This window comes from Erythrolamprus reginae, chromosome 2 (genome assembly GCF_031021105.1).
Source record: "Erythrolamprus reginae isolate rEryReg1 chromosome 2, rEryReg1.hap1, whole genome shotgun sequence".
Lineage (NCBI taxonomy): Eukaryota > Metazoa > Chordata > Lepidosauria > Squamata > Dipsadidae > Erythrolamprus > Erythrolamprus reginae.
The window spans coordinates 190,328,685-190,353,192 of NC_091951.1; the positions used below are offsets into that span (position 1 = coordinate 190,328,685).

Below are 24,508 nucleotides of genomic sequence, written 5' to 3' on the forward strand. Positions count from 1 at the left end.
TGACTGGAAGAAAATAGGTGTTGGTTGAATTTTCTAGCACTGAAATTCAATGGGTACTGTGAATATTTACCTACCTCCTAAAAGTCATTATGCATAGTGAAATGCACTCAAAAGATTAGTGTCAAACCTTGTGTTGACCCATTGAAACAAATGCAATTTTAGTTCCATATGAGCAACATCTCCATTTATTTCAATATCCCAAAATGGCTAATTTTAATTCCAACCTGTAATTAGTGACAGATACTGTATAATAAATCCCTCTCCCCCAGAATCTTACACAGAACAATAGAATAATATATCATTATCCACTACATCAGAAAGAGTTGAAAAGGAGTAGGGCAATCTATTAAACATTTCTTTAAGCCCTGAGAAATCTTCACAGTTATTCAATATTAATGGTCTGGTCCACCACCTCCATTTATCAGGACGAGTTAAAAATTCACAGCTTTGGCAATGTACGAACATGGGTAGTGATGAAATCTACTTACGTTCTCTACTGGTTTGGAAGTGCGGGAGGCTTTACGAATGCGCGGAGGGTTAAAAAAAAGAAAATGGCAACGTCCAGGTAGGTGGGCGGAGCCTCACCCTGCCGCCACTAGCAGTTCTCTGAACCACCGGTGTCCGCCACCACCAGTACGCCTGAACTGGGCCAAACCATTAGCATTTCACCTTTGGTCACGGGGTGGGAGTTTCATCAGCTGCCTGCTTTAACTTCAGACTTCACAAGGAGACTCAAATGCTGGGCCTCTAAATCTCCCTAGCTCCATGTGGGTCTTTTTAGCACATTACAGGAAGGACTGATCAATGTATTTAGTCATCTCTGCCTTCTACAAGGAAGTAGAATAGAAACATAGAAGTCTGACGGCAGAAAAAGACCTCATGGTCCATCTAGTCTGCCCTTATACTATTTTCTGTATTTTATCTTAGGATGGATATATGTTTATCCCAGGCATGTTTAAATTCAGTTACTGTGGATTTACCAACCACGTCTGCTGGAAGTTTGTTCCAAGGATCTACTACTCTTTCAGTCAAATAATATTTTCTCATGTTGCTTTTGATCTTTCCCCCAACTAACTTCAGATTGTGTCCCCTTGTTCTTGTGTTCACTTTCCTATTAAAAATACTTCCCTCCTGGACCTTATTTAACCCTTTAACATATTTAAATGTTTCGATCATGTCCCCCCTTTTCCTTCTGTCCTCCAGACTATACAGATTGAGTTCATTTTTTCATTGACTATAGCCCTTACATCATTGCTAAACCATAGCGGTTTCTTCTTCCTTTTACCTTTAGTTATTTGCCTTACATACAGTCTAGTGGCTTTTAAGAGAAGCAATAGTTGTTACATTTCCCAGAAGATTCTTTTTTGTCTACATCCTTGTCTTGGATATAGGTGGAAGTGTACGTACTTTCCATTCTTTTTGGACTTCGGAAAACATGTGCTCGTTTTTCACAACACGGATCAATTTATCAAAAATAGAACTCCATTATAGGACAGTAATTGCCACTGGGGGATGCTTGGAAACATCAGACGTTGCCCAGTTAGAAAACTGAAAAGCACTTGGTTATTCTGGCGGATTGAGCCACAAAACAGGGATGGGTAATATTCCCTCAAGGGCGGGCATCTGCTGGTTCTCCTGTCTCCAGAACTCTCTCTTATTGGCATAAGGACACTCTTATAGTGTGAGATTAACACCACTGCAGAAGCTTCATGTGGACGAGGATTCCTATAGCGTTAGAATGGAGTTAACCTTCAATAGCAGGCAAGGGAGTACAGGCAGTAAGGAGGATGAAGACATATTTAACTGCAGCAGAGGTGGGATTCAGCAAGTTCTGACCAGTTCTGGAGAACCGGTAGTGGAAATTTTGAGTAGCTCAGAGAACCGGTAAATCTCCGCCCCCATCTATTCTCTGCCTCGAGTCCCAGCTGATCGGAAGGGAAATGGGGATTTTGCAGTAACCTTCCCCTGGATTGAGGAAGGAATGGAGATTTTGCAGTATCCTTCCCCTGGAGAGGGGTGGGATTGGAGATTTTACCCCTGCTACGCCCACCAAGCCACGCCTACCAAGCCACACCCACCAAGCCACACCCACCAAGTTACACCACACACACACACACAGAACCGGTAGTAAAAAAAATTGAATCTCCCCGCTGCAGGATTGGCTCCTGCCTTCAAGCTAGTCAGCTGTTGGGCAATCAGCGGTGATGTAGGGGGAAAATATTGCCCTTTCACGTCAATTTTGATTCTTGAGAAATGCCCCCTGCAGTCCTTTTTGGTAGCATTTCCCAGAAGCGGCTTGCCAATTCCTTCTTCGTCTCCATTATCTTCCTTTAAACAATAATCCTTGTTGACAATACACCCTGAATCATGAAGAAGCCCATCGGTGGAGTGTCTAATTATAGGCTGAATCCTTCAGTGCAAGAGTCTCCAACCTTGGCAACTTTAAGGCTTGTGGACTTCAAGGCTTTGCTGGCTGAGGAATTCTGGGAGTTGAAGTCCACAAGTCTTAAAGTTGCCAAGGTTGGAGACCCCTGCTTCAGTGGACTGAAACTGCTGATGTCACGCTCGTGTGACCTGGTAGACTTAACGTCCTATTTTCATCTCATCTCTCAGTGTCGAAGAGAGGATTCTTACTCATTCCCACTAGCCAAACACCGGCTATTATATGACACCTCTTTGCTCACGGTGCAATCCTGTTTGGGGAGGGAAGACAATGACACTATCCCATTTTCCAAGATGTTCCTTTTGTGCATCTTCACAACTTCCTTCCCCGTCACTCGAGAAAATTCTGCCCCACTGCTTAAAAAAAATAAATAAATCACGTTTTGAAGGCCAAACCCTCAGCGTTTTAACCCAATGTGCATCATACAGAGCAGGGCACCTTTAAGCCTAAAAGACTTCAACTCCCAGAATTCACCAGCCAGCAAAGAACTGATTGGCTATTTATATACCCCGCTGCCAGGCGTGGCCAATCAATGATTACTCTGGATTTTTCCCGCCTGAAAAACCCAGGACATAACAGTTTCCAACACCAGGGCAAAAAAGTAGCAGATAAAAGCAGCATCGTGTTGGGTCAGATTCTGCCTTCTTCTCATGTCCTGTCAGCAGCAACAACAACAACAGCAACAAAAATGGCTTCTTCAATAACATCCTTCCTTTTGGCTAGCGGGCGTATACAGAGGTTTTGGGGAATGAGAAAATTACCTCAGCTTAGGGCATATTCATTCCTCTCCTTTCCAGGAAGAAGCCACTTACTTTAAAACATGCTAAAAACCAGAGGGGCCAGCAGGATTGAGGCCTCACCATCTGTAAGCCTGGATGGGTTTTGCTCTGAACGTGCGCTCAGTTCTTACAATTTGCCCTGCTCAGTGGCGTTGCTGCTCCTTTTAGGGTCTTCCCCCAAGGGTGGGTGGGGCTGAAGGTGAATGGCATTCTCAGGCAAGGGTGGCTGGTAGCGGTAGCGATACCCGTGGGCACGCAGATGGTAGGTGAGGTAATCCAGGGTGTACATCAACTCTGAGTTCACATAGTGGAAAGAGACAGCCAGGTCAGAGCAACACTGAGGTCCCTGAGGGAAAAAAAAAAGAGGAGAGTGTGTTAATTGCTGACGCTAAACTATAGACCTACCTGTGGTCATTGTAAGCTGGGTTGAGGACTGGGTGATGCTTCCAGTTGGCTTTTGAGAAAACACCTCTGGGACCCAATAAGAACATAAGAAGAGCCATGCTGAATCGGGCCAAAGCCCATTGAGTCCAGCATTCTGTGTCACACACAGTAGCCCACCAATTGTCCATGGGGATCTTGAGCAGAAAGAGAAGGCAAAACGTCTAATCCTGTCTTGAAGCTATCCAGGCTGACAGCTGTCACGACCTCTTCTGGAAGAGAATTCCATAAACCAATGATCCTCTCAGTGAAGAAATATTTCCCTTTATTTGACCTCACTTTCTTACCTATGAGCTTTAGGGAGTGTCCCCTCGCCCTAGTATTGTGTGATAAATAAAAGAATTTTTCTCTATCCACTTTTTTCCATCCCAATGCAATGCAGTTGTAGAAGTCACACCGTTATCCCAAATCTCAAATCTTTACATTAGATCAGTGGTCACCAACTGGTGGTCTGTGGACCATCGGTGGTTCATTTGGTGGTCCACAGAAAAGTCATTTACATTTGTTTATATTGCACTAAATCGGGGGTCCTCAAACTATGGCCCCTGGGCAAGATATGTGCAATGAACGTTAATGTCGCTGCAAAGTGTCTCCCCCTTTCAGGGTCTTTGTGCAGGTTGGAGGGGGGCAGAAATTCTGGTGGGGTCTGCTTCAGTCTCCAGGTGTGGGGTTTTGGGTGAAGGCTGGAGGGTAGTGCCACTGGTGGCGAAGAGCCAGAGGACCTGGTTCCAGTGGGACTGCATCATGGCCTGCAACTGTCTGACCATCTCAGCCTGCTGAACCTCCAGGCGACGGTACCTGGCCTTGCACTCCGGCAGGTCTTCCCTCTGCTTGGACAGTCTATGCTTGTAGTCCTCAGTGAGGTGCTTCTGCTGAGCCTCCTTCTCGGTCAGATCCAATTTGAACTGAGTTGTTTTGCCAACTCTTTCTCATGGTGGCTGTTTAGCTCCAATAACTGCTTCCTGTTGGGGCCCTAAAGAGCCCAGGCCAAGAGGAGAGGAGTGGATGGGAGGGGTGAGTAGAGGTTGGCGAGGTGATGTGAGTGACATTGAGTTGGCCACACCCATCCAGTCACATGATCACCTAGCCACACCCACCCAGCCAGTCACTAGGCAGATCATATCAGTGGTCTGCAGAATTTAAAATTATGAATTTAGTGGTCCCTGAGGTCCGAAAGGTTGGTGAGCCCTGCATTAGATGACCTGTTCATATGGATGTGGTTGCTTCTCAAATGATCAGAACAAAACAAAACAAAAACAAAATATGGCTCCGGTATCAATGGAACTGAGAAATTAAGGGCCATTCCGTTTCAGGAATATTTTGATATTCCTGCATGAATAATTTCCGCAAGAGCTTTGGAAAGATCTCAGGAGAGCAAGCTAGGTTCTGGTGAGATTTCTGCAATCTGAAGTAGGATGGGGCCCTACTGCGAGGCCTGGCAGGCTCTTGATTCTGGTTTTTTTTTTTAAGTCACAAGAAACTATTCTGTTAAGAAAAATACAAATAAGAGTGAGGAACCTATGACTTCACTAGTTATCAGACTTACTTACTTACTTACTTACTTACTTACTTACTTACTTACTTACTTACTTACTTACTTACTTACTTACTTACTTACTTACTTACTTACTGGATTTGTATGCTGCCCCTCTCCGTGGACTCGGGGCGGCTAACAACAGTGATAAAACAACATGTGACAATCCAATAGTAAAACAGCTAAAAACCTTTATTATAAAACCAAACATACATACAAAACATACCATGCATAAATAGTAAAGGCTTAAGGGGGAAAGAATCTCAATTCCCCCATGTCTGACGGCAGAGGTGGGTTTTAAGAAGCTTACGAAAGGCGAGGAGGGTGGGGGCAATTCTAATCTCTGGGGGGAGTTGGTTCCAGAGGGCCGGGGCCGCCACAGAGAAGGCTCTTCCCCTGGGTCCCGCCAAATGACATTGTTTAGTTGACGGGACCCGGAGAAGGCCCACTCTGTGGGACCTAACTGGTCACTGGGATTTGTGCAGGAGAAGGCGATCCCTGAGATAATCTGGTCCGGTGCCATGAAGGGCTTTATAGGTCATAACCAACACTTTGAATTGTGACCAGAAACTGATCGGCAACCAATGCAGACTGCGCATATTTGGGGAAGCCCATGATTGCTCTCGCAGCTGCATTCTGCACGATCTGAAGTTTCCGAACACTTTTCAAAGGTAGCCCCATGTAGAGAGCATTACAGTAGTCGAGCCTCGAGGTGAAGTCTTCATGAAACACCTTGCTGGCTTGGACTAAGTGGCCACTGGGATATTGAAGAACCACAAATTCCTTATTCTGATAGCACAAAAAAAACCCTTTCATTCATGCATACATGCATTTCATGCATACATACACATATATGCATACATACACATACATGTATACATACACATTCATGCATATATACAGCCAAAAGTAATCTGCTTTGAAAAGTTTACTGAAAGAGCAATTACAGTTGGCATCTTTCCATTTCAGCTCACAGCAAGCATTAGCTAATCTCCAATTAATCACTTAATCCTCTAGGGTCACTGAATCCCAATTCCCCTACAAAGATTAAACGTATTTCTGGCATCTTTGCCCTCCAATTCCTCACTTCAGATTAATCTAAAGAGAAAAGGTTTGTAGGGTAAGGCTACCTGCTGAAAAGTTCTTTTTTCTAGACCAGTACAAACGAGTACATAAAGCCTTGTCTTCTCTTTCATCTGATCACCCTACACAAAGACAGATATGTGTCCCATCCACAACAGACCCGCCAACAGCTGGAGAGGCATTTCTGTGGTTGCCAAGAAAACCTCATGACCATGCCCGAAGCATAGAAATGGTTGAGTTAGAGGTAAGCAGTAAAGCTGCTGAAGAACCTGTGGTCCAAAGACGGGCTACAAGAATGGTGGAAGGTCTTAAGAATAAAACCTATCAAGAAAGACTTAATGAACTCAATCTGTATAGTCTGGAGGACAGAAGGAAAAGGGGGGACATGGTCGAAACATTTAAATATGTTAAAGGGTTAAATAAGGTTCAGGGGGGAAGTGTTTTTAATAGGAAAGTGAACACAAGAACAAGGGGACACAATCCGAGGTCAGTTGAGGGAAAGATCAGCAGCAACGAGAGAAAATATTATTTTACTGAAAGAGTAGTAGATGCTTGGAACAAACTTCCAGCAGATGTGGTTAACAAATCCACAGTAACTGAATTTAAACATGCCTGGGATAAACATATATCCATCCTAAGATAAAATACAGAAAATAGTATAAGGGCAGACTAGATGGACCATGAGGTCTTTTTCTGCCGTCAATCTTCTACGTTTCTATGTTTCATGTTTATATATTTCAGTCCATTGGCCTCAGCAGCATACTCTAGGGCAGTGTTTCCCAACCTTGGCAACTTGAAGATATTTGGACTTCAACTTCCAGAACTGGAGTCGGGCCGGGGTGGCGCAGCAGGTAGAGTGCTGTACTGCAGACCACTGAAGCTGACTTGTAGATCTGAAGGTCAGCGGTTCAAATCTCATCACCGGCTCAAGGTTGACTCAGCCTTCCATCCTTCTGAGGTGGGTCAAATGAGGACACGGGTTGTGGGGCAATAGCCTAGCTCTGTTAAAAAAGTGCTATTGCTAACATGTTGTAAGCTGCCCTGAGTCTAAGGAGAAGGGCGGCATAAAAATTGAATGAATGAATGAATGAATGAATGAATGAATGAATGAATGAATGAATGAATAAATAAATAAATAAAATAAATAAAATAAATTCCCCAGCCAGTGAACGCTGGCTGGGGAATTCTGGGAGTTAAAGTCCAGATATCTTCAAGTTGCCAAGGTTGGAAAAAACTGGTCTAGGGCAGTGATGGTGAACCTTTTTTTGGTTTGCATGCCAAAAGGGGTGTGGGTGGGTGTATGAGCATGCGTGCCTTCCCTCTTCCCCCACGCATACGCCCCACCCCTGCGCTGTCCACCATACATGCGCACAGGCCTTTCTAAAGCCTGTTAGGCAGTAGTGGTTTCATACCAGTGTGGTCCAGAGAGCCGCACTGATATGAACCCAGTGACTTTTGAAGAAGAAGGCCCCCTGCCCCCCCCCCCCATCTTAATGCTGACCTTTATTCTTCATCTAAAGCACAGCTGAGGGTTTTTCCACACGGAGACGCCGGGGGGGGGAAATCACCAAAAACCAGTGGGTTCATAACAATGTGAATCTCCGGACCATACTGGAATAAACCCACCACTGAAAAAAAATGCCTAAACTGGCAAACCGGAAGTGTGTTTTTCCTACTTCCGGTTTGTCATTGGGGGATTTTTTTTGCCTCCGGGGCTTCGGGGAAGCTGTCGTGAAGCATCCGGAGGAAGAAACTGCCTTTCCAAAGGCCAAAAATCAGCTGTGTGTGCTGGAGCTGAAACATAGGAAAGTCTCGTGTGCCCTCCCATATGGCTCCTTATGCCACCTGTGGCACGCGGTCCATAGGTTCACCACCACAGGTCTAGGGTTAGAAAAATGGGGATGGTAGCAGTTCCACCTCTATGGTTTCTCAACTGTATTCTACAGCTACAGCCAGTAACTTACAGGGGTTTCAGGGAAGGCAAAAGGGTCTGCCCTTGCCATCCACATCCAAGAGATTCCAGATTCAACCCCAGGCACCTCTGAGCAGGTTCTATGTCAACTTGCCACAGCTAGTTCGCCATAGCCAACTCACCATGGTCAACTTGCCATGGGCCAACTCGCCACAGGATAATTCAACAATTTAATTTATTTAAAACAGTTAACAAAATATTTTAATTTTTGTCATTCTCATTTCCTTTTGTCCCTCCTTGGGCATTCTTTCTTTAGTGATTCCATTTCAACATTTCTTCAATATCAGTGTGGCTCTTGTCCTGCGGTGAGTTGCCCCATGGAGAGCTGGCCATGGTGAACTGTCCATGGCAGGTTGACTGCAGTGAGTTGGCAATGGCATAGCAATACAATTTAGACTTATATACTGCTTCATAGTGCTTATATAGCCCTCTCTAAGCGATTTACAGAGTCAGCATATTGTCCCCAACAATCTGGGTCCTCATTTTACCCAACCTGGAAGGATGGAAGACTGAGTCAACCTTGAGCTGGTGGTGAGATTTGAACCGCTGAACTACAACTAGCACTTAACTGAAGTAGCCTGCAATGCTGCACTCTAACCACTGCACCACCCCTGGCTCTTATAAGTTGACTGTGTCAAGTTGTCCCATTCCGCCTCTGAGCAGCAATGAAGAAAGTTCTTGACGGAAAACCCCAAAGGAAATGGCTTCACCCTTGCTTCGTGTGCCACCTACCTCCACGACAGGATAATAGCAATAAGTCCAGTACCAGGAGCTTTTGGAGACCTTCCCTGTCAAGTGCTGCTCAGGCACAAAAGGATGGAAGGTCTCCCTCTTTCTCGTGTCCCGGGAATCGCCAGCCTCCACGCCCATCTTCTCCATGCATTGGCCCAGAGCCAGGTCCTCTATGGAAGACGTGTGGCTGCAGACCTTGGTGGCAAAGCCGGCCACGAAGCGACGCAGGGCCTCTTTGCTCAAGACGTAGCCCCCGCCCCCGCTCATGTAGCCTTGCTTGGCGAAGGGCCGGAAGCGCTTCCCGAAATAGATGGGCCTGTCGGAGGAGTAGTTGGAGAGCAGCCACCGGAGGTTTTCCAGCACCACAAAGGTGTCGTCGTCGGCTTTGAGGAACCAGTCGGCCTGCTCGAAGTGATGTGTGTGCACATAATGGAAAGCCTTGATGGTTTTCCAGTAGAGCTGGTCCCTGCCTTCCTGGGTACCCAGTCCTACAGTGGGAAAGTCTTTGTCTTCCACCGAACTCATGAAAACCACCACGTTGCAATGACGGGTCCAAGTGGCCTTGACGTGGCGTGCTTTCTTCTCCAGGTTTTGGGGCCCTGTCATCACCCAGCACAGAATCCGCACCTTGTCATACAGGTCATCTGCCATGCCGTTATCCTCACCTGAGGAAGAGGGAACCAAAGAGTTACCATTTTTTCAACGATTAGCCATGTGAAGAACCTAAGACGTTTGTATACAGTGTTACCTCCACCTAAGAACACCCCTACTTAAGAACTTTTCTAGATAAGAACAGGGTGTTCAAGATTTTTTTGCCTCTTCTTAAGAACCATTTTCTACTTAAGAACCAGAGCCTGGAAAAATTTCCCAGGAAATTTGAGAGCGGCATGAAGGCCCGGCCAGTTTCCTGCCATTCCCCCTTTAATCCTGGCCATCTCAGGCTTTTCTGGGCTGCTGGAGGAGCCTTTCGGTGGGGGCTTTGGCAGTCCAGAGCGAACAAAGTATTTCCCTTTCTCTGGACGCTTGGAGAGGGAATAAACCCTCCCTTCGCTCTGGGCAGTAACTGTCCTCCTCTTCTTCCTCCTCCTCCTCCCACCCAAATTCCAAGCTTTTATTTCTTTCCTAATGGGTTTGCACACATTATTTGCTTTTATATTGATTTCTATGGGGAAAATTGCTTCTGCTTACAAACTTTTATACTTAAGAACCTGGTCACGGAACGAATTAAGTTCTTAAGTAGAGGTACCACTGTGCTAGGTACAGGCAGTCCTTGACTTACAACAGCTCATTTAGTTACCGTCCAAAGGTACAACAGCAGTGGAAAAAGTGACTCGTGACCATATTTTTTACATACCTGTTGGTCACGTGATCATTCAGATGCTTGATAGCTGCTTCACATTTATGATGGTCATGTGATGGTCATGTCATCTGGGGTCATGTGATCACCTTTGGTGACCTTCTGACAAGCAAAGACAATGGGGAAGCAGAGATTCACTTAATAACCATATCCCTAACTTAATGACTACAGCAATTCACTTAACAACTGTGGCGAGAAAGGTCATAAAAATGGGGCCAAACACCTTTAATAAATGTCTCACTTAGCAACTGAAATTTTGGGCTCAATTGTAGTTGTAAGTCAAGGACTACCTGTATTGATTACAAATTTAACTTGTAGGTTAAATTTGGTGATCAGTGGTTACATCAGCAGATGCTCCTAAAGTCCAAACCACAAAATCCCACTTCAGAATTCTCAGATTCTGTGACCACAATTGTCACAATGACAATAATGTACACAGAATTGTATCATTTACTGCAGGTTTCTTGTTCATGGGCTGCAAGGTGAAACTGCTGAATCAGCAGCCAAGACTAGGTGATCGAGAAGCACACTCTATATCTCAGTAGCATAATATAATTCATTCCATGATGTTCTCTGACAAACATTAGCATGGTCCAGATCATCAACCAGCACAATCTGCTTGACTGTAACCAGAGACTGGTATTCAACCGGTTCTATTCAGCTCGAGTGAACTGGTAGGGACGATTGCGGGAGTCCACTTTATATAAATATTGTCCCATTTATCCACGTTTTTGAGGTTCTGCACATGCTAACATTTAGTGAATTTAGTAGTGAAGGCAAGTATCAGGCCGAAGCCATCGTTTGAGTTGGAGACTTTGGCCTGCCACATATGCCTGACAGTAAGTGAATACCACCTCTGACTGTAATCCCTCTTGACTGGACTGTTCTGCCCCAGCTACGGACCAAAAAGAACGTAGCACACATGCAGTTTGTTCAAAGCTATGCTTACCCAATTAACAACTACTAATAATCTTGCTTAGTAATTGACACACACAAACACAAGTTAAAGCAGTCTTTTATTTATTAGATTTGTATGCCGCCCCTCTCCGTAGACTTTTTGTTGAAAAGCCAGCTGTTAATTAAACGGCATTAACAGCTAGCAAAAGTCCATAAAGTCATGAGTCTAAGCAATTAGTCCTGGATGTCTCAAAAAGCTTACAAGGATTGGCAAAATGCCTAGAAGCAGGCCGCAGGAAAAAAGCCAAAACAGCTAAGTTGAGCAGATGTTTTCAGACCACAGAGGCACCTGAATGAACAAAAGTTGTTTCCTGCAGAGTTTTTGCTGTCATCATCCCTTAAATAGGCTAAGGGAGTGGCAGCTTCAAGCCTTACTCCCGAGGAGATCTCCTCCTGAGGAACCATTCCTGCCTTTTGGCACCTCTGAGTGCCCATGGATTAAGAAGAGGAGGAGCCTGATGTGAGGTGCTGAAGGTTCCAAAGGCCCTGGCTGAACTTCTGCCTCAGGCACCAAGTTCTCACCAGCCTCCTTACTGTACGACTCGGATGCCAGCTGCACAGCCACTGGTGCATCACCACATCGGCCTCTTCTCGGATGGGGTCCGCTAACAGCTGCAAAGGTTGCTGGCGGGCCACAACAGGACCGTATGGAGCATTTGAAATTGGACAAAAGATTAAACTGGGGACTCACACTCTATATTTAATTTGGTAAGTATGATAGGGCAAAAACGCTTCCCCAACTAACTAATGTGAAGTGAAACTGCCCAGCAATCAACGGACAAGATAGCAGATGTCAAGCCTATAAGCCTACAAAAAACACATTGGAGGCTTTATAAGTATTTTCAACTATTTATTTAGTCAAAAGCTTAATATCAGTCTAAATGAAAAGGCATATAACCACGCTTATTCCTTTTTAATGCACTTTCCTTCCCTAACCTGATGTCTTCCTCATATTTGGAATCCAAGCTCTATTTCCTACCCCCCCTTTTTTAATACTTTATTAATTATATACATTAAAAAAGAGAAAAGACAAAACAACAGTACAACATTTACAGAATGTACATACATGGAAATCTATAAAGAGAAAAAGATAGTAAGAAAGAAATAATAACATATATACACTCATAACAAAAATAAAGCATTATGCTTTATACATGGGTTATTTTGGTATCAGAACTTAATATTTACACCTGGTAAATGGCAGGATGATTGATTTTGCAGCTCATTAATTTATAGCAGTATTTTCCCTTTGTTAATTGTTACACATACATTGAGTTTTCCATTAACATATCCGTTTTTATGAGATTATTTTCATTTTCTCTATGGTATAATAGTCCCTTGTAATGACAATATTTCCTCTTAATAACAATTTAATTTTTCTCTCTAAATTTGATAACTTGAATAACTTTATCGTTATTCTCATTGTTCTTTTATTTTATTTTAAGCACTCCAGATATACCACCTGCCCCAGGTTTTGTGGAATTCCTTAATATCTTTGTCCTGTAGTTCGTATGTAAGCTTTGTCATTTCTACTACCTCATATATTTGGTTATTAAATTAAACATTGTTGGGACGATTTCCTGTTTCCAGGTTTGTGCATATACAATTCTTGCGGTCGTTATATGTAGGATTAGATGCCTGTCATTTATTGTAACTTTATGTCTAATTATTCCAAGAAGAAAGAGTTCCGGTTTTAATGGTATTTTTTTCTCCTATAATTTCCTCCATCAAATTTTTAATTTTTTCCCCAAAATTTCTTGGCTTTTTACCCCTTTTGATGACTGCTAGGGTAGACCCAAGGACACCAGGATGGGAGGGGAAAGGATTCTGCTGGACCTGTTTTCTTCAGTTCTTACCTTCTTCGCCTAAGTGTGCAGAACTGACAAGAGTTGATTTAGCCTTGGAGCGATGTGGCATCTGGAGGCCGAGACGCAGGGATTGTTCCCATGTCAGGTTTTGCACAATGCAAAAGATGCTTAGAAAGCCAGAAACTAGGCCAACAAGGAAAACCAAAAAGGAAGACTTGGAGCCTAATACGCCCATGCCAAGGATAAAAACCCCAAGTGAGGATGTGTCACATACCCTGCAGTGGGAAGAAAGCAGAATTAAGGTGAAGAAGCCCTCTGTTGACTGCCAACATTATTGTTACATCCCAAGGTCAGCTGTGAAATCCTATCTTCATTTTACTCCAATCTCCACTGGGATCAAAGATGTTGGGTGGGAATTGCACATACATCTAATGTTGAGATGTATGGACTGTTCTAGGGTGTTCCAAAATCTATAACATAAAGTTAACAGAATAACAGAGTTGGAAGGGACCTTGTAGGTCATCTAGTTCAACCCCCTGCCCAAGCAGGAGCCCCTACACCATTTCTGACAGATGGCAGTCCAGTCTTTTCTTGAAAGCTTCCAGAAAGCTTCAAGTTGTGATTAGGCCACTACATCTGCTCAGTTTTAACACCTCTACTACAGGCTATAGGATATATCCCAGGTTCTTCCTGGACCCTAGTAGCAAACTCTTAGAAAGAAACAAATGCTAACAAAAATATATGTCTTGGATCAGAGGTTATAGCTCTACAGACAGTAGAAGACTGCAGTCTATTTCCCCAACTTTCCCCAACTTGGTGCGCTTTGGATGTGTTGAGATTGCAACTGCAGCTAGCTAACCATAAATAACACGTCTAAGGATCCAATTTCCTCATCTAAGAAGACACAGATCAATGTGTCTTATCCTTTAAACCTTCGTGTTCTGTTTGCTTTTACTATACACTTGTACTTTTTCAGGTCTATATGACCCGACCTTAAAATGTTAATTTTAGCCGCCCCGAGTCTACAGAGTGGGGCAGCATACAAATCTAATAAAGTAAGTAAGTAAGTAAGTAAGTAAGTAAGTAAGTAAATAAATAAACAAACAAACAAACAAACAAATACTGTAAATGTTTTTAATACCTATTCCATTATTAAACTGTCTGTGAACATTGTTGATCATAAACAAATAAAAAATGAAATTAAAATTTAATATTTTTTTTCAGAAAAAGGTAACACAGGCTGTTTGCAATTATGTTCGCTTTATACATAGACTAGGCTGCAAGTTCCAAATTACATCCTTGTTTTTAGAATGGATTTCTTGCATCTGACTAGTTGTCTGGGTACCATGTACTTTTTCAGGTCAATATGACCCGACCTATCCTATATCAGGTATTCTTGATATAGCGTACCTAGTAGGACCAGGAGTAGCTTTTATAATATTTTCAGTGACCAATCTACCAGCATGACTAAGTTGCAAGTTCCAAATTACACCCTTGCTTTTAGAATGGATTTTTTGCATCTGACTAGTTGTCTAGGTACCATGTTCTTCATATTCCATTTTCATCACAATCGCAGGGTGCATCTGTATGTGTGTGATGGGGCCCTGAAACAGACCCTGTTCAAATCTGTACTTAATGCTCATCCATGCAATCAATATATCACAGCAGTGAGAATACACCCCCTCCTAAACAATCATTCACTCTTCTTTGTTACAATGGCACATATTAGCCTGCTTCATGGCACAGTAGTCCAAAATGTCTTTGCAATATGCACCCTTTTGAATAGTGAGATGAAGTACACAGAAAAAGAAATAAATTTTGCAGACAGAAATAATTAGTGACCTGTAAATCTGTTCAGGTCAATACTGATCCAAACAGTACAGATATAACAATCAGCCCACAGCAAAAAGTAAACCAACCTCCACCAAAAACACTCATAGTAAGAACCCCTCAAATGAGGAATTAATCACAAACTTTCAGACCTGTAAAAGTCAATTAATCACAAGTTTCAGACCTGTAAAACCGTCCGGGTCACACATCAAAAAGTTAAAATAAAAAACCAAAAACACTCATAGTAAGAACCCCTCGAATGAGGCAAAGTCATTTAATCACAAGTTTCAGATCTGTAGGGGGAAAAATCTACAAGATCTCAAATTTCATTTCGGGTCATATAGACCCAAACAGAACACAAAGGTTAGAAGAGATATCTTACCTGGTTTGGTCTGCTGGATAAAAAGTCCACAGCAATCACTATCACACCACTGCCTGCAACTTATTTTTTCTAAAACATTTCATTTCCTTTAAATTGCCTTAGCTTAGCATAACTATCTACGGGACCGTCTTCTGCCGCACGAATCCCAGCGACCAGTTAGGTCCCACAGAATGGGCCTTCTCCGGGTCCCGTCGACTAAACAATGTCGTTTGGCGGAACCCAGGGGAAGAGCCTTCTCTGTGGTGGCCCCGGCCCTCTGGAACCAACTCCCCCCAGATATCAGAATTGCCCCCACCCTCCTTGCCTTTCATAAGCTTCTTAAAACCCACCTCTGTCGTCAGGCATGGGGGAATTGAGATATTCCCTTCCCCCTAGGCTTATAAAATTTATGCATGGTATGTCTGTATGTATGATTGGTTCCTTAAATTGGGTTTTTAAAAAAAATTATTTTAAAATTAGATTTGTTTATATTGCTTTTTACTGTTGTTAGCCGCCCCGAGTCTGCGGAGAGGGGCGGCATACAAATCTAATTAATAATAATAATAATAATAATAATAATAATAACAACAACAACAACAACAACTGGTTTTTTAAAAAATCTAGATAGGAATATCTCACAGTGAAGGGACTGTGACCGCAATTTCTATCTCCTATATCTATAGCATCTATTTCTGCATCAATATCTATCACCAAATATACTATATACTGTACACTTATGGTGTTTGCTACTCTACCAGCCAAGCCTACAATTGGGAGATTAGGTTGGGTGACATCAAACTATTTTGTAGGTAGCAGGGCAGAAGGCCGATGTGGTAATTAAAACCCAATTCCACTTCTTCCTAATCGGATTAAAATATTTGCTCTTTAATCCCTCTTGTGCTGAAGATTTACCTAATTCTTAATGCCTCGACACAAGCAGAGCTGTAGGGACAAATTAAAGGCAAGTCCTAGCCAGTGCTATCTATCATATTAGAAACTGGCTGGAAGCTGGGAGATCATGAGTTTAGTCCTGCCTTGGATGCAACCTTGAGCTAGTTACTCTCAGTCCCAGGAAGACAATAAGGGCAAACACCAGAGGCGGTGATGGCTTCACTTCCTTTTGGCTCAGCACCGTTCCTGGTTTTACAAGAAAGGAACTGCTGTTTCCCCTGCTTTGGAAAGTGGCAGCCTTGAGTTGATCTCTGTTAGAGAACAGTCAGAAATTCCAAGCCTACTGTTTGCTTAAAAAGCAAGATCTGAGATTTGGGCTACTCTGCAATCCTGATGAACTGCATCTCAAATATCAAAGAAGGGCAGTTATGTGGGCTGGAAGTGGGATCAAAGGCTGATTTCCAAAATATTATCCGGGACAGTGGTTTCCAACTTTGGTAACTATAAAACTTGTGGACTTCAACTCCCAGAATTCCTCAGCCAGCCCCTGTTGGTGCCCTTTCTTAGCTTAGACCAGGAGTAGGCAAAGTTGGCTCTTCTATGACATTATGGACTTCAACTCCCAGAATTCCTGAGCTAGCAAGATTGGGCCAGGAATTCTGGGAGTTGAAGTCCACAAGTCTTAAAATTGCCAAGGCTGGCAATTAATATTTTGGAAATCATCCATCAGGGGGTGGACAAACGATTCCTCTTGGGTCCCCCAAACCTTGTCTGCTCATCCCCATGACTACGAAGTCTACGGAGAGGGGCAGAATACAAATCTAATAAATAAATGACTGAGGTCTCAGCCCCCTGTTGGTGCCCTTTCTTAGCCTACACCAGGAGTAGGCAAAGTTGGCTCTTCTATGACATGTGGACTTCAACTCCCAGAATTCCTCAGCTAGCATGATTGGCCCCGGAATTCTGGGAGTTGAAGTCCACAAGTCCTAGAAGAGCCAACTTTGCCTACTCCTGGTCTAGACAATGAGCTGGTTTTCATTGCCAGAAAGTTGATGGCCCTGGAGTGGTTCGAGGGAGAGTCTCCAAGACAATAGTCCTGTGTTTAGTTAGAACAAGTGGCCAGTCTTCAGCACGTCCTATGAAGAAAACCCACCATGCCTAAACTCTGCCCTTTGAAAAGACTCTGAAAACATGTTTTTGGCCAATGGGCAAGGAGACCAGGGAATATGGCAAAGTCAACACAGAGGTTGTTTCCTTCCTTTTGTTTTTCTTGTTCTTTAAATTGTTCTTTTTGCATTTTTTGTTATTGTTTTTATGTTGGCTTTAATTATTTGCAAAAAACCCCACCCCTCATACATATGAGATGGACAACTATATGCATGCAAATAATAAGAAAGAAAGAAAGAAAGAAGAAAGAAAAAGAAAGAGAGAAAGAAAGAAAGAGAAAGAAAGAAAGAAAGAAAGAAAGAAGAAAAAGAAAGAGAGAAAGAAAGAAAGAAAGAGAGAGAGAAAGAAGAAAAAGAAAGAGAGAGAAAGAAAAAGAAAGAGAGAGAGAGAGAAAGAGAGAGAGAAAGAAGAAAGAAAAAGAAAGAGAGAGAGAAAGAAAGAAAGAAGAAAAAAAGAAAGAAAGAAAGAAGAAAAAGAAAGAGAGGAAGAAAGAAAGAAAGAGAGAGAAAGAAAGAAAGAAGAAAAAGAAAGAGAGGAAGAAAGAAAAAGAGAGAGAGAAAGAAAGAAAAAGAAAAAGAAAGAGAGAGAGAAAGAAAGAAAGAAGAAAGAGAGAAAGAAAGAAGAAAAAGAAAGAAAGAAAAAGAAAGAAAGAATACATAAATAAAGAACAAAGGCTGGAAGCTAGGCTGGAAGATCAGGATAAGATCGTAACTGGGAGCAGGCAGTGGAATAATTCTAGGATCTAATTGTTGAGAAATTGGACTAGGAAATCCCAGTGCGAACTTTGGACCGGCTGTGTTCTCTCTCTGCCAAGTGACTTCACAGGGCTGTTATAGTGGGGAAAAATAGAAAGAGGGAGCAGTATACACACTGTTTCTATTTCTCCATGAGAGGCAAGGTGTTCAATAAATAAAGATGACCACAGCCTGCTCAAGAAAGATAAGACCACGAACAACTAGGTAATGGAAACAGCAGAGCAGAGAGAGTAGTAAAGCAAACCCCAATGAAATCCATTCCAGTCATGGAGGCCTCGGCTCAAGATTAGGATGTCCAAGCTATGGGATGTGGCTGTCCGAAATAGAAGACACTTTGAGGTAGCTATGGTAGCCACCGCCACCAGTAATATCCCTTGCATGTGCTTATACAAACTGTTTTCGGCCCCCTAAGCTACTTTGGCACAATGGTTAAAGGCACCAGGCTAGGATCTGGGAGATTACAGTAGTGAGTTTAGGGGCTTAAACAAAGGTAGATTAAACAGAGATACGGGTAAGTTAAATAGAGACACATATGTTTACTTTGCAAAGTTTGCACAACTGTATTTTACTTGGGAAAATCTGACTTCCTAAGTGAGAACAATTAACTAGCGGAACAGCTTTGCTTCAGAAGTTGTGGGAGTTTCATCACTGTTTAAGAAGAGACTGAATAGCCGCTTGTCTGAAGTGATATAGGGTTTTCTGCTTGAGTAGGGGATTGGACTAGAACAGGGGATACCAACCTTTTGGACCCCAGGGACCACTAAATTCATAATTTTAAATCCCACGGACCACTAATATGATTTCTTTTTAAAAAAAAGATAAATACAGTAGTAGTATTTAGTGCAATATAAAAATGCAAATAATTTTCCTGCGGACCACCAGTGGTCTACCGACCACCAGTTGGTGATCATTGGACTAGGAGACTTCCAAGATCCCTTTCAATTCCATTATTTCTCTTTTCTGTGTTCTGTGAATCCACCCAGGTGGATCTTCAGGACACAAGAGACATTCCCTAAAACAGTGATGGCGAATCTTTTTACCCTTGGGTGCCAAAAAGAGTGTATGTGTGCTTTCGTGTGTGCACGAGTGCCCACACCCATAATTCAATACCTGGAGAGGGCAAAAACAACTTCCCCCACCTCTCTGGAGGCCGGAAATGGCCTGTTTCCCAACTTCTGGTGGGCCCAGTAGGGTCGTGTTTCGCCCTCCCTATGCTCCAAAGGCTTTCCTGGAGCTAGGAGAGGGTAAAAACACCCTCCCCCATTTCCCCGGAGGCACTCTGGAAACCAAAAAGGCCCTCCCAGAGCCTCTGTGCAAGCCAAAAATCAGCTGGCTGGCACACACATGCACGTTGGAGCTGAACTAGGGCAACGGTTCGTGTGCCAGCAAATATGGCTCTGCGTGCCACCTGTGCCGTAGGTTTGCCATCACTGCCCTAAAAGATCACTGAGAATAGTGAAGAAGCGTCTCCTGAGTCCCCCATGGGAAAATTGGGATGTAAACATGAACCCTGTCCACAACAGCGGCTTAGCTGAGCACAGTCCAAGATCCAAAACACAAAGGGAACCTGTTCTGCCGGCGTGTTTCAACCATCCGTAATTACAGGGTAATTAGTCCAGGAAGACACATACCACACAATAAAAGGAAACCCCAGAAGTTTTTATAAACAGAAAAACAGAAACAGCTCCCTTTTTAAATGTCAAAGGGATTTTCTGGTACACAAAAGGCACAGGTTAAATGCAATCCAATTGCTCACACAATAACTGGGAAATTGAGTCCAATTCTAAAGTCCAGAGAGTCCACACACAATCTTGAACAGCACAAAAACCACGATCTTGACGAACAATGAATCAGATAAACTGCCATGAGGCTAAAACACCAAGCTGCACTTTTATCTGTAGCACTAATTACAGCAGCCCCACCCGACCACAGGTGGCCTCATTTTCTCTTGTAATAATCCTTCAGTTGTTGTCTCCTATGCATCACTCTACACATGCGTGGATGTGTCATTAATTCTTGTTCAGAATCCAGGGATGATACAGATGATTGATCTCCTCCTGGGCTAGTCTGCCAAACTCCCCTCTTCCCTGTCACTCACGCTTCCTTCGGTCCATGGGCCACCGGTTTGACACCCCTGGTCTAGAAGAGTGGAGTTCAATTCCCAGAATTTCCAGAAGTCTGCCAGAGGAAGCTTCGTCGGCAGATTCCATCGGGAGCAAAACAGGCCTGCGGCATGTGGATGTTTCCCCCACATCCACCTGCACATTCCTTGGGGCAGGAGCTGGGCCAGAGCTAACCACAACAGGAACCCAACTAGAAACCTTTCGGAGGTTACAAGATGGAAAGTGACGGTGGAGGAAGAGAAAGAACAGCAGCACAGCCTGAAGAGGATGATGGATTCTCCTTCCTTGGAAGATTCTATAGATAAATGTTTTTCTAGAACACAGGTGTCAAACTTGATCGTGTCATGTGACGCATTGTGACATATCGTGAGGTATTGTGATGTATCTTGACATTCTTTTGCCTTTGCAGAGCCGGGGTGGGCATGGCCTACACGCAGTGGTGGGTTGCTACCATTGAAACTGGTGTGGCAAACCAGTAATGCCCACACGCTCCCATTCCCAAACTGCTAGCAAGAATCCAGCTACTGCCTACATGTGGCAGATTCGGTCCATGGGCCACCGGTTTGACACCCGTGGTCTAGAAGAGTGGAGTTCAATTCCCAGAATTTCCAGAAGTCTGCCAGTTGAAATCCACCCAGGTGCCAAGGTAAAGAAACAAGGGCTAAAGTTTTAACTTTTGTCACTAAGTAAATCGGGGACTACTTGTACTGGGATACATTATTATTATTATTATTATTATTATTATTATTATTATTATTATTATTATTATTATTATTATTGCTATTATTATTATTATTATTATTATTATTATTATTATTATTATTATTATTTAGATTTGTATGCCGCCCCTCTCTGAGAACTCCATCCATTCCCTCAATCCATCATTTATATCAGGAAAAGTGAGAGGAGAAATGGGGAAGAAAGGCACTTTTTGCTCTTCAATCTCTTCTGAATTAAAACATATAAAATTCGGAAGGGAAAGAGAGAGAAAATGTAGTGGGGAGGGGGGCAGAGCCAGAGCCAAAAGAAAGAAATAGATACTGGGGAGCGGGGAGCACATTGTACTGTAAAAGAAAAAAATCTACTAGAGGGGGGGGCTGCCCCAGAGAGGAGGGAGTCGAGCTATTTTCTAAGAAACCTGAAGACCAGACAAGGAACAATGGATGGAAACTGACCAAGGAGAGAGTCAACCTGGAAATAAGGAGAAATTTCTGAAACTGAGGACGATCCACCAATGGAAGAGCTTGCCTTCAGAAGTTGTGAGAACTTCATCACTGGAGGCTTTCAAAAAGGGACTGGACTGCCACCTGTCAGAAATGGTGTTGGGTCTCCTGCTTGGTAGAGGTTGGACTATATGACCCTACAAGGTCCCTTCCAACTCTGTTATTCGGTTATTTCATCATTGGAAGCTTTAATGAAGAGACTGGACAGAAATGGTGCAGGGTGTCCTGCTTGGTGGGGGTTGAACTAGATCAAGGGGAGGGAAGGTTGGCTCTTCTATGACATGTGGACTTCTACTCCCAGAATTCCTGAACTAGCATGATTGGCTGAGGAATTCTGGGAGTTGAAGTCCACAAGTCATAGAAAAGCCAACTTCGCCTACCCCTGGACTGGATGACCCTACAAGGTCCCTTCCAACTCTCTTAAAGCTTTTTATCTCCGCTGCTTCGGGATGTCGCCGCTCATCGCAAGAAGGCAAAAGACGACCAAAGGCCACCACGACTCCAAAGTCATACGAAGGGGAGACAGGCAATTCAATCAACACCCCCACCCCCTCGCCCGGACCTGCTGCGCTTACCTGAGAAGCCGCCAGCCGCTTAGCCGCTCGCCGATCCTGGGTGCCAAATTCAAGCGGCTCCAAGGCACACGGGCGCCCCCACCCACGGCCGCACCCATTGGCTGGAATCCCGCAAGGCCTAGCTACGATTGGCTCCCTGACCAGAAGACTAAAGGCGAGGGCGGGGCTTTAGGGCGGAGAAGGCACGTGGAGGGAAAGTATGTGGGAGCCGGAGACGGAATGTTTGTTTTCCACAGTGGACGGCGGGAGGCGGCGGAAGGGCCGAGGGAGTGAGAGGAATCCCCCACTCCACGTCTTCGGCTCCCCAAAGCAGATCCTTACTGCAGGTTATGGCTATTTAAAAGCTTGTGGGATAATCCCTGAATGTGAAGAGTTGCCAAGGTTTTTAGGGGTTGAGGTAAAGTGCAAAGCACGACTCAATTGCTCGCTGTAATAATAATAATAATGATAATGATAGTGATAATAGTGATAATAGTGATAATAATAACAACAATAATAATAATTTTATTTATTTATTTGATTTGTCAAGTATGTATTGGTGGCATACAAAGCTATAATAATATTTATATACATGATAAAAGAAAAAATAGGACAGGGGACGGAAGGCACTCTGGTGCACTTATGACCTCTTAAGAATCAGGAGAGATCAACAGTGAATAGTCTAAAGGTAAAGTTTTGGGGGTTAGGTGATGATACTAGAGAGCTTGGTAGTGAGTTCCATGCATCAACTACTTGGTTACTAAAGTCGTATTTCCCGCAGTCGAGTTTGTAGCGGTTTACTTCAAGTTTGTATCTGTTGTGTGCTCGAGTGTTGTTGGGGTTGAAGCTGAAGTAGCCATTAACAAAGGATAATAATAATGATAATAGTAATAGTAATAATAATAATATAAAAACAACAATAATAATAATAGGAAGAGAAGGAGGAGGACGACGACGACAACAACAATGGGACCTTGGAGGTCTTCTAGTCCAACCCCTTGCATAGGCTGGAAACCCTACACTACAGCACTGGGTCGAAGGAAGGGAATAAGGAAACTGAAAAGGCAGAGAGATTTGATTTGTGGGACGATGCAAATGGTAAAACCGGTGGAGAAGAAGATTGGGTTAGTCGCTGGTTCATAAAATAAGTGAGGCTCACAAAGAGGAATCCATCCCACTTCATTTCCACTTGGTCGTGAATTGAGATCTCTTTTAAAAATCTATGGAGATTCTTGATCATCCCAGTCATGGTTGTCCCAAAGGGGCTTTTTTTTCAAGAGGCAACTGGACTTCCTTGATTTTTCTTTGAAGACGTTTGAAGAGCTGAACAAGCTTTTTGGATGGGAAGCAAAACTTCCTCAAAGGAAAAAAAACCCAAGGAAATCCAGTTTGAAAAAAAAGCACCCTCAGGACATGTAGAGTCAGAGCACGTGGAGAGCTTCCTCCCCTCCGAACCAACGTTAAAGTTATTTTATGAACCAGCGACTAAGACAATATTTTTCACCAATTTTATAATTTCCATCGCCCCGCAAATCAAATCTATATGACTTTTTGCCTTCATTATTCCCTTCCTTCAATCCAGGGCTCTCATAAACTGCCTTTTTAAAATTTAAAATTTTAATGGGGTTTTAGTTTTAGATAATGTTTTAGTTTTAGATAATGTTTGACTTCTTTTTTATCCCTTTGTATTTATATTGTATTTTTAATGGTTCTTGTAAGCCATCCTGAGTCCTTCAGAATTGGGCGGTATAGAAGTCGAACAAACAAACAAACAAATAAATAATATTGAGCCCTTGGATCTTGCTTTGCTCTTTAGCTTAAGCAACAACACAAGAGCACACAACAGATTTAAACTTAATATTAACCGCTCCAAACTTGAATGTAAAAAATATGACTTCAGCAACCGAGTTGTCGAAGCGTGGAACTCATTACCGGACTCCATAGTGTCATCCCCAAACCCCCAACACTTTACCCTTAGATTATCCACGGTTGACCTATCCAGATTCCTAAGAGGTCAGTAAGGGGCAAGTACAAGTGCACTAGAGTGCCTTCCGTCCCCTGTCCTATTGCTCTCCTATATCTCCTATACCTTTCTTCTATTCCTATATCTCTTCTTCTATTCTTTCATTGATATGTTCTATTACTATATCTTCTTTTCTATTATTTATTAGATATATTTTACTATGAGTATCTCCTCTATAACCTTCATCATGTATTTTACTATGTATATATATGTTCTGTCTGGGTTTTCCCAGACCTCCACACCCACTGAAAAAACAGCCAGACACTCTGGTAAAATCCCAAAAGTATTTTATAGCAGGAAAAAATAAGCACAAAGGAAAACCTGTCTTCACAGCAGACAGGTTACAATACGTTACAACAGGGTCCTGATGTCCAGTCAATTTCACAAGCTTCTTGCTGGCACACCCCCCCAAGGTTTCAATAGTCCAAGGCACAAACCAGGATTGTAGCCACCAAAGTTCACAGACAGGTCTCAC

At 43.2% G+C, this 24,508-nt stretch overlaps 1 protein-coding gene across 2 annotated transcripts; it reads right to left on the reverse strand.

Annotated features, from left to right (window-relative positions):
* Positions 1–162: 162 nt before the first annotated feature.
* LOC139161594 (glycoprotein-N-acetylgalactosamine 3-beta-galactosyltransferase 1-B-like) lies at positions 163–22,090 on the reverse strand. Of its 2 annotated transcripts, XM_070740929.1 has the most exons (4): positions 22,032–22,090; positions 13,155–13,381; positions 8,985–9,649; positions 163–3,568 (listed from the first exon to the last, which is right to left on the reverse strand). In XM_070740929.1, exons 2-4 carry the CDS (start codon positions 13,339–13,341, stop codon positions 3,350–3,352), a joined length of 1,071 nt encoding a protein of 356 aa, XP_070597030.1. In that variant the 5' UTR covers positions 13,342–13,381; positions 22,032–22,090; the 3' UTR covers positions 163–3,349. The 2 variants fall into 2 exon arrangements, with proteins under 2 accessions (XP_070597030.1, XP_070597032.1); XM_070740931.1 differs by lacking the exons at positions 13,155–13,381; positions 22,032–22,090 and adding an exon at positions 10,339–10,440.
* Between the last annotated feature and the right edge of the window lie 2,418 nt (positions 22,091–24,508).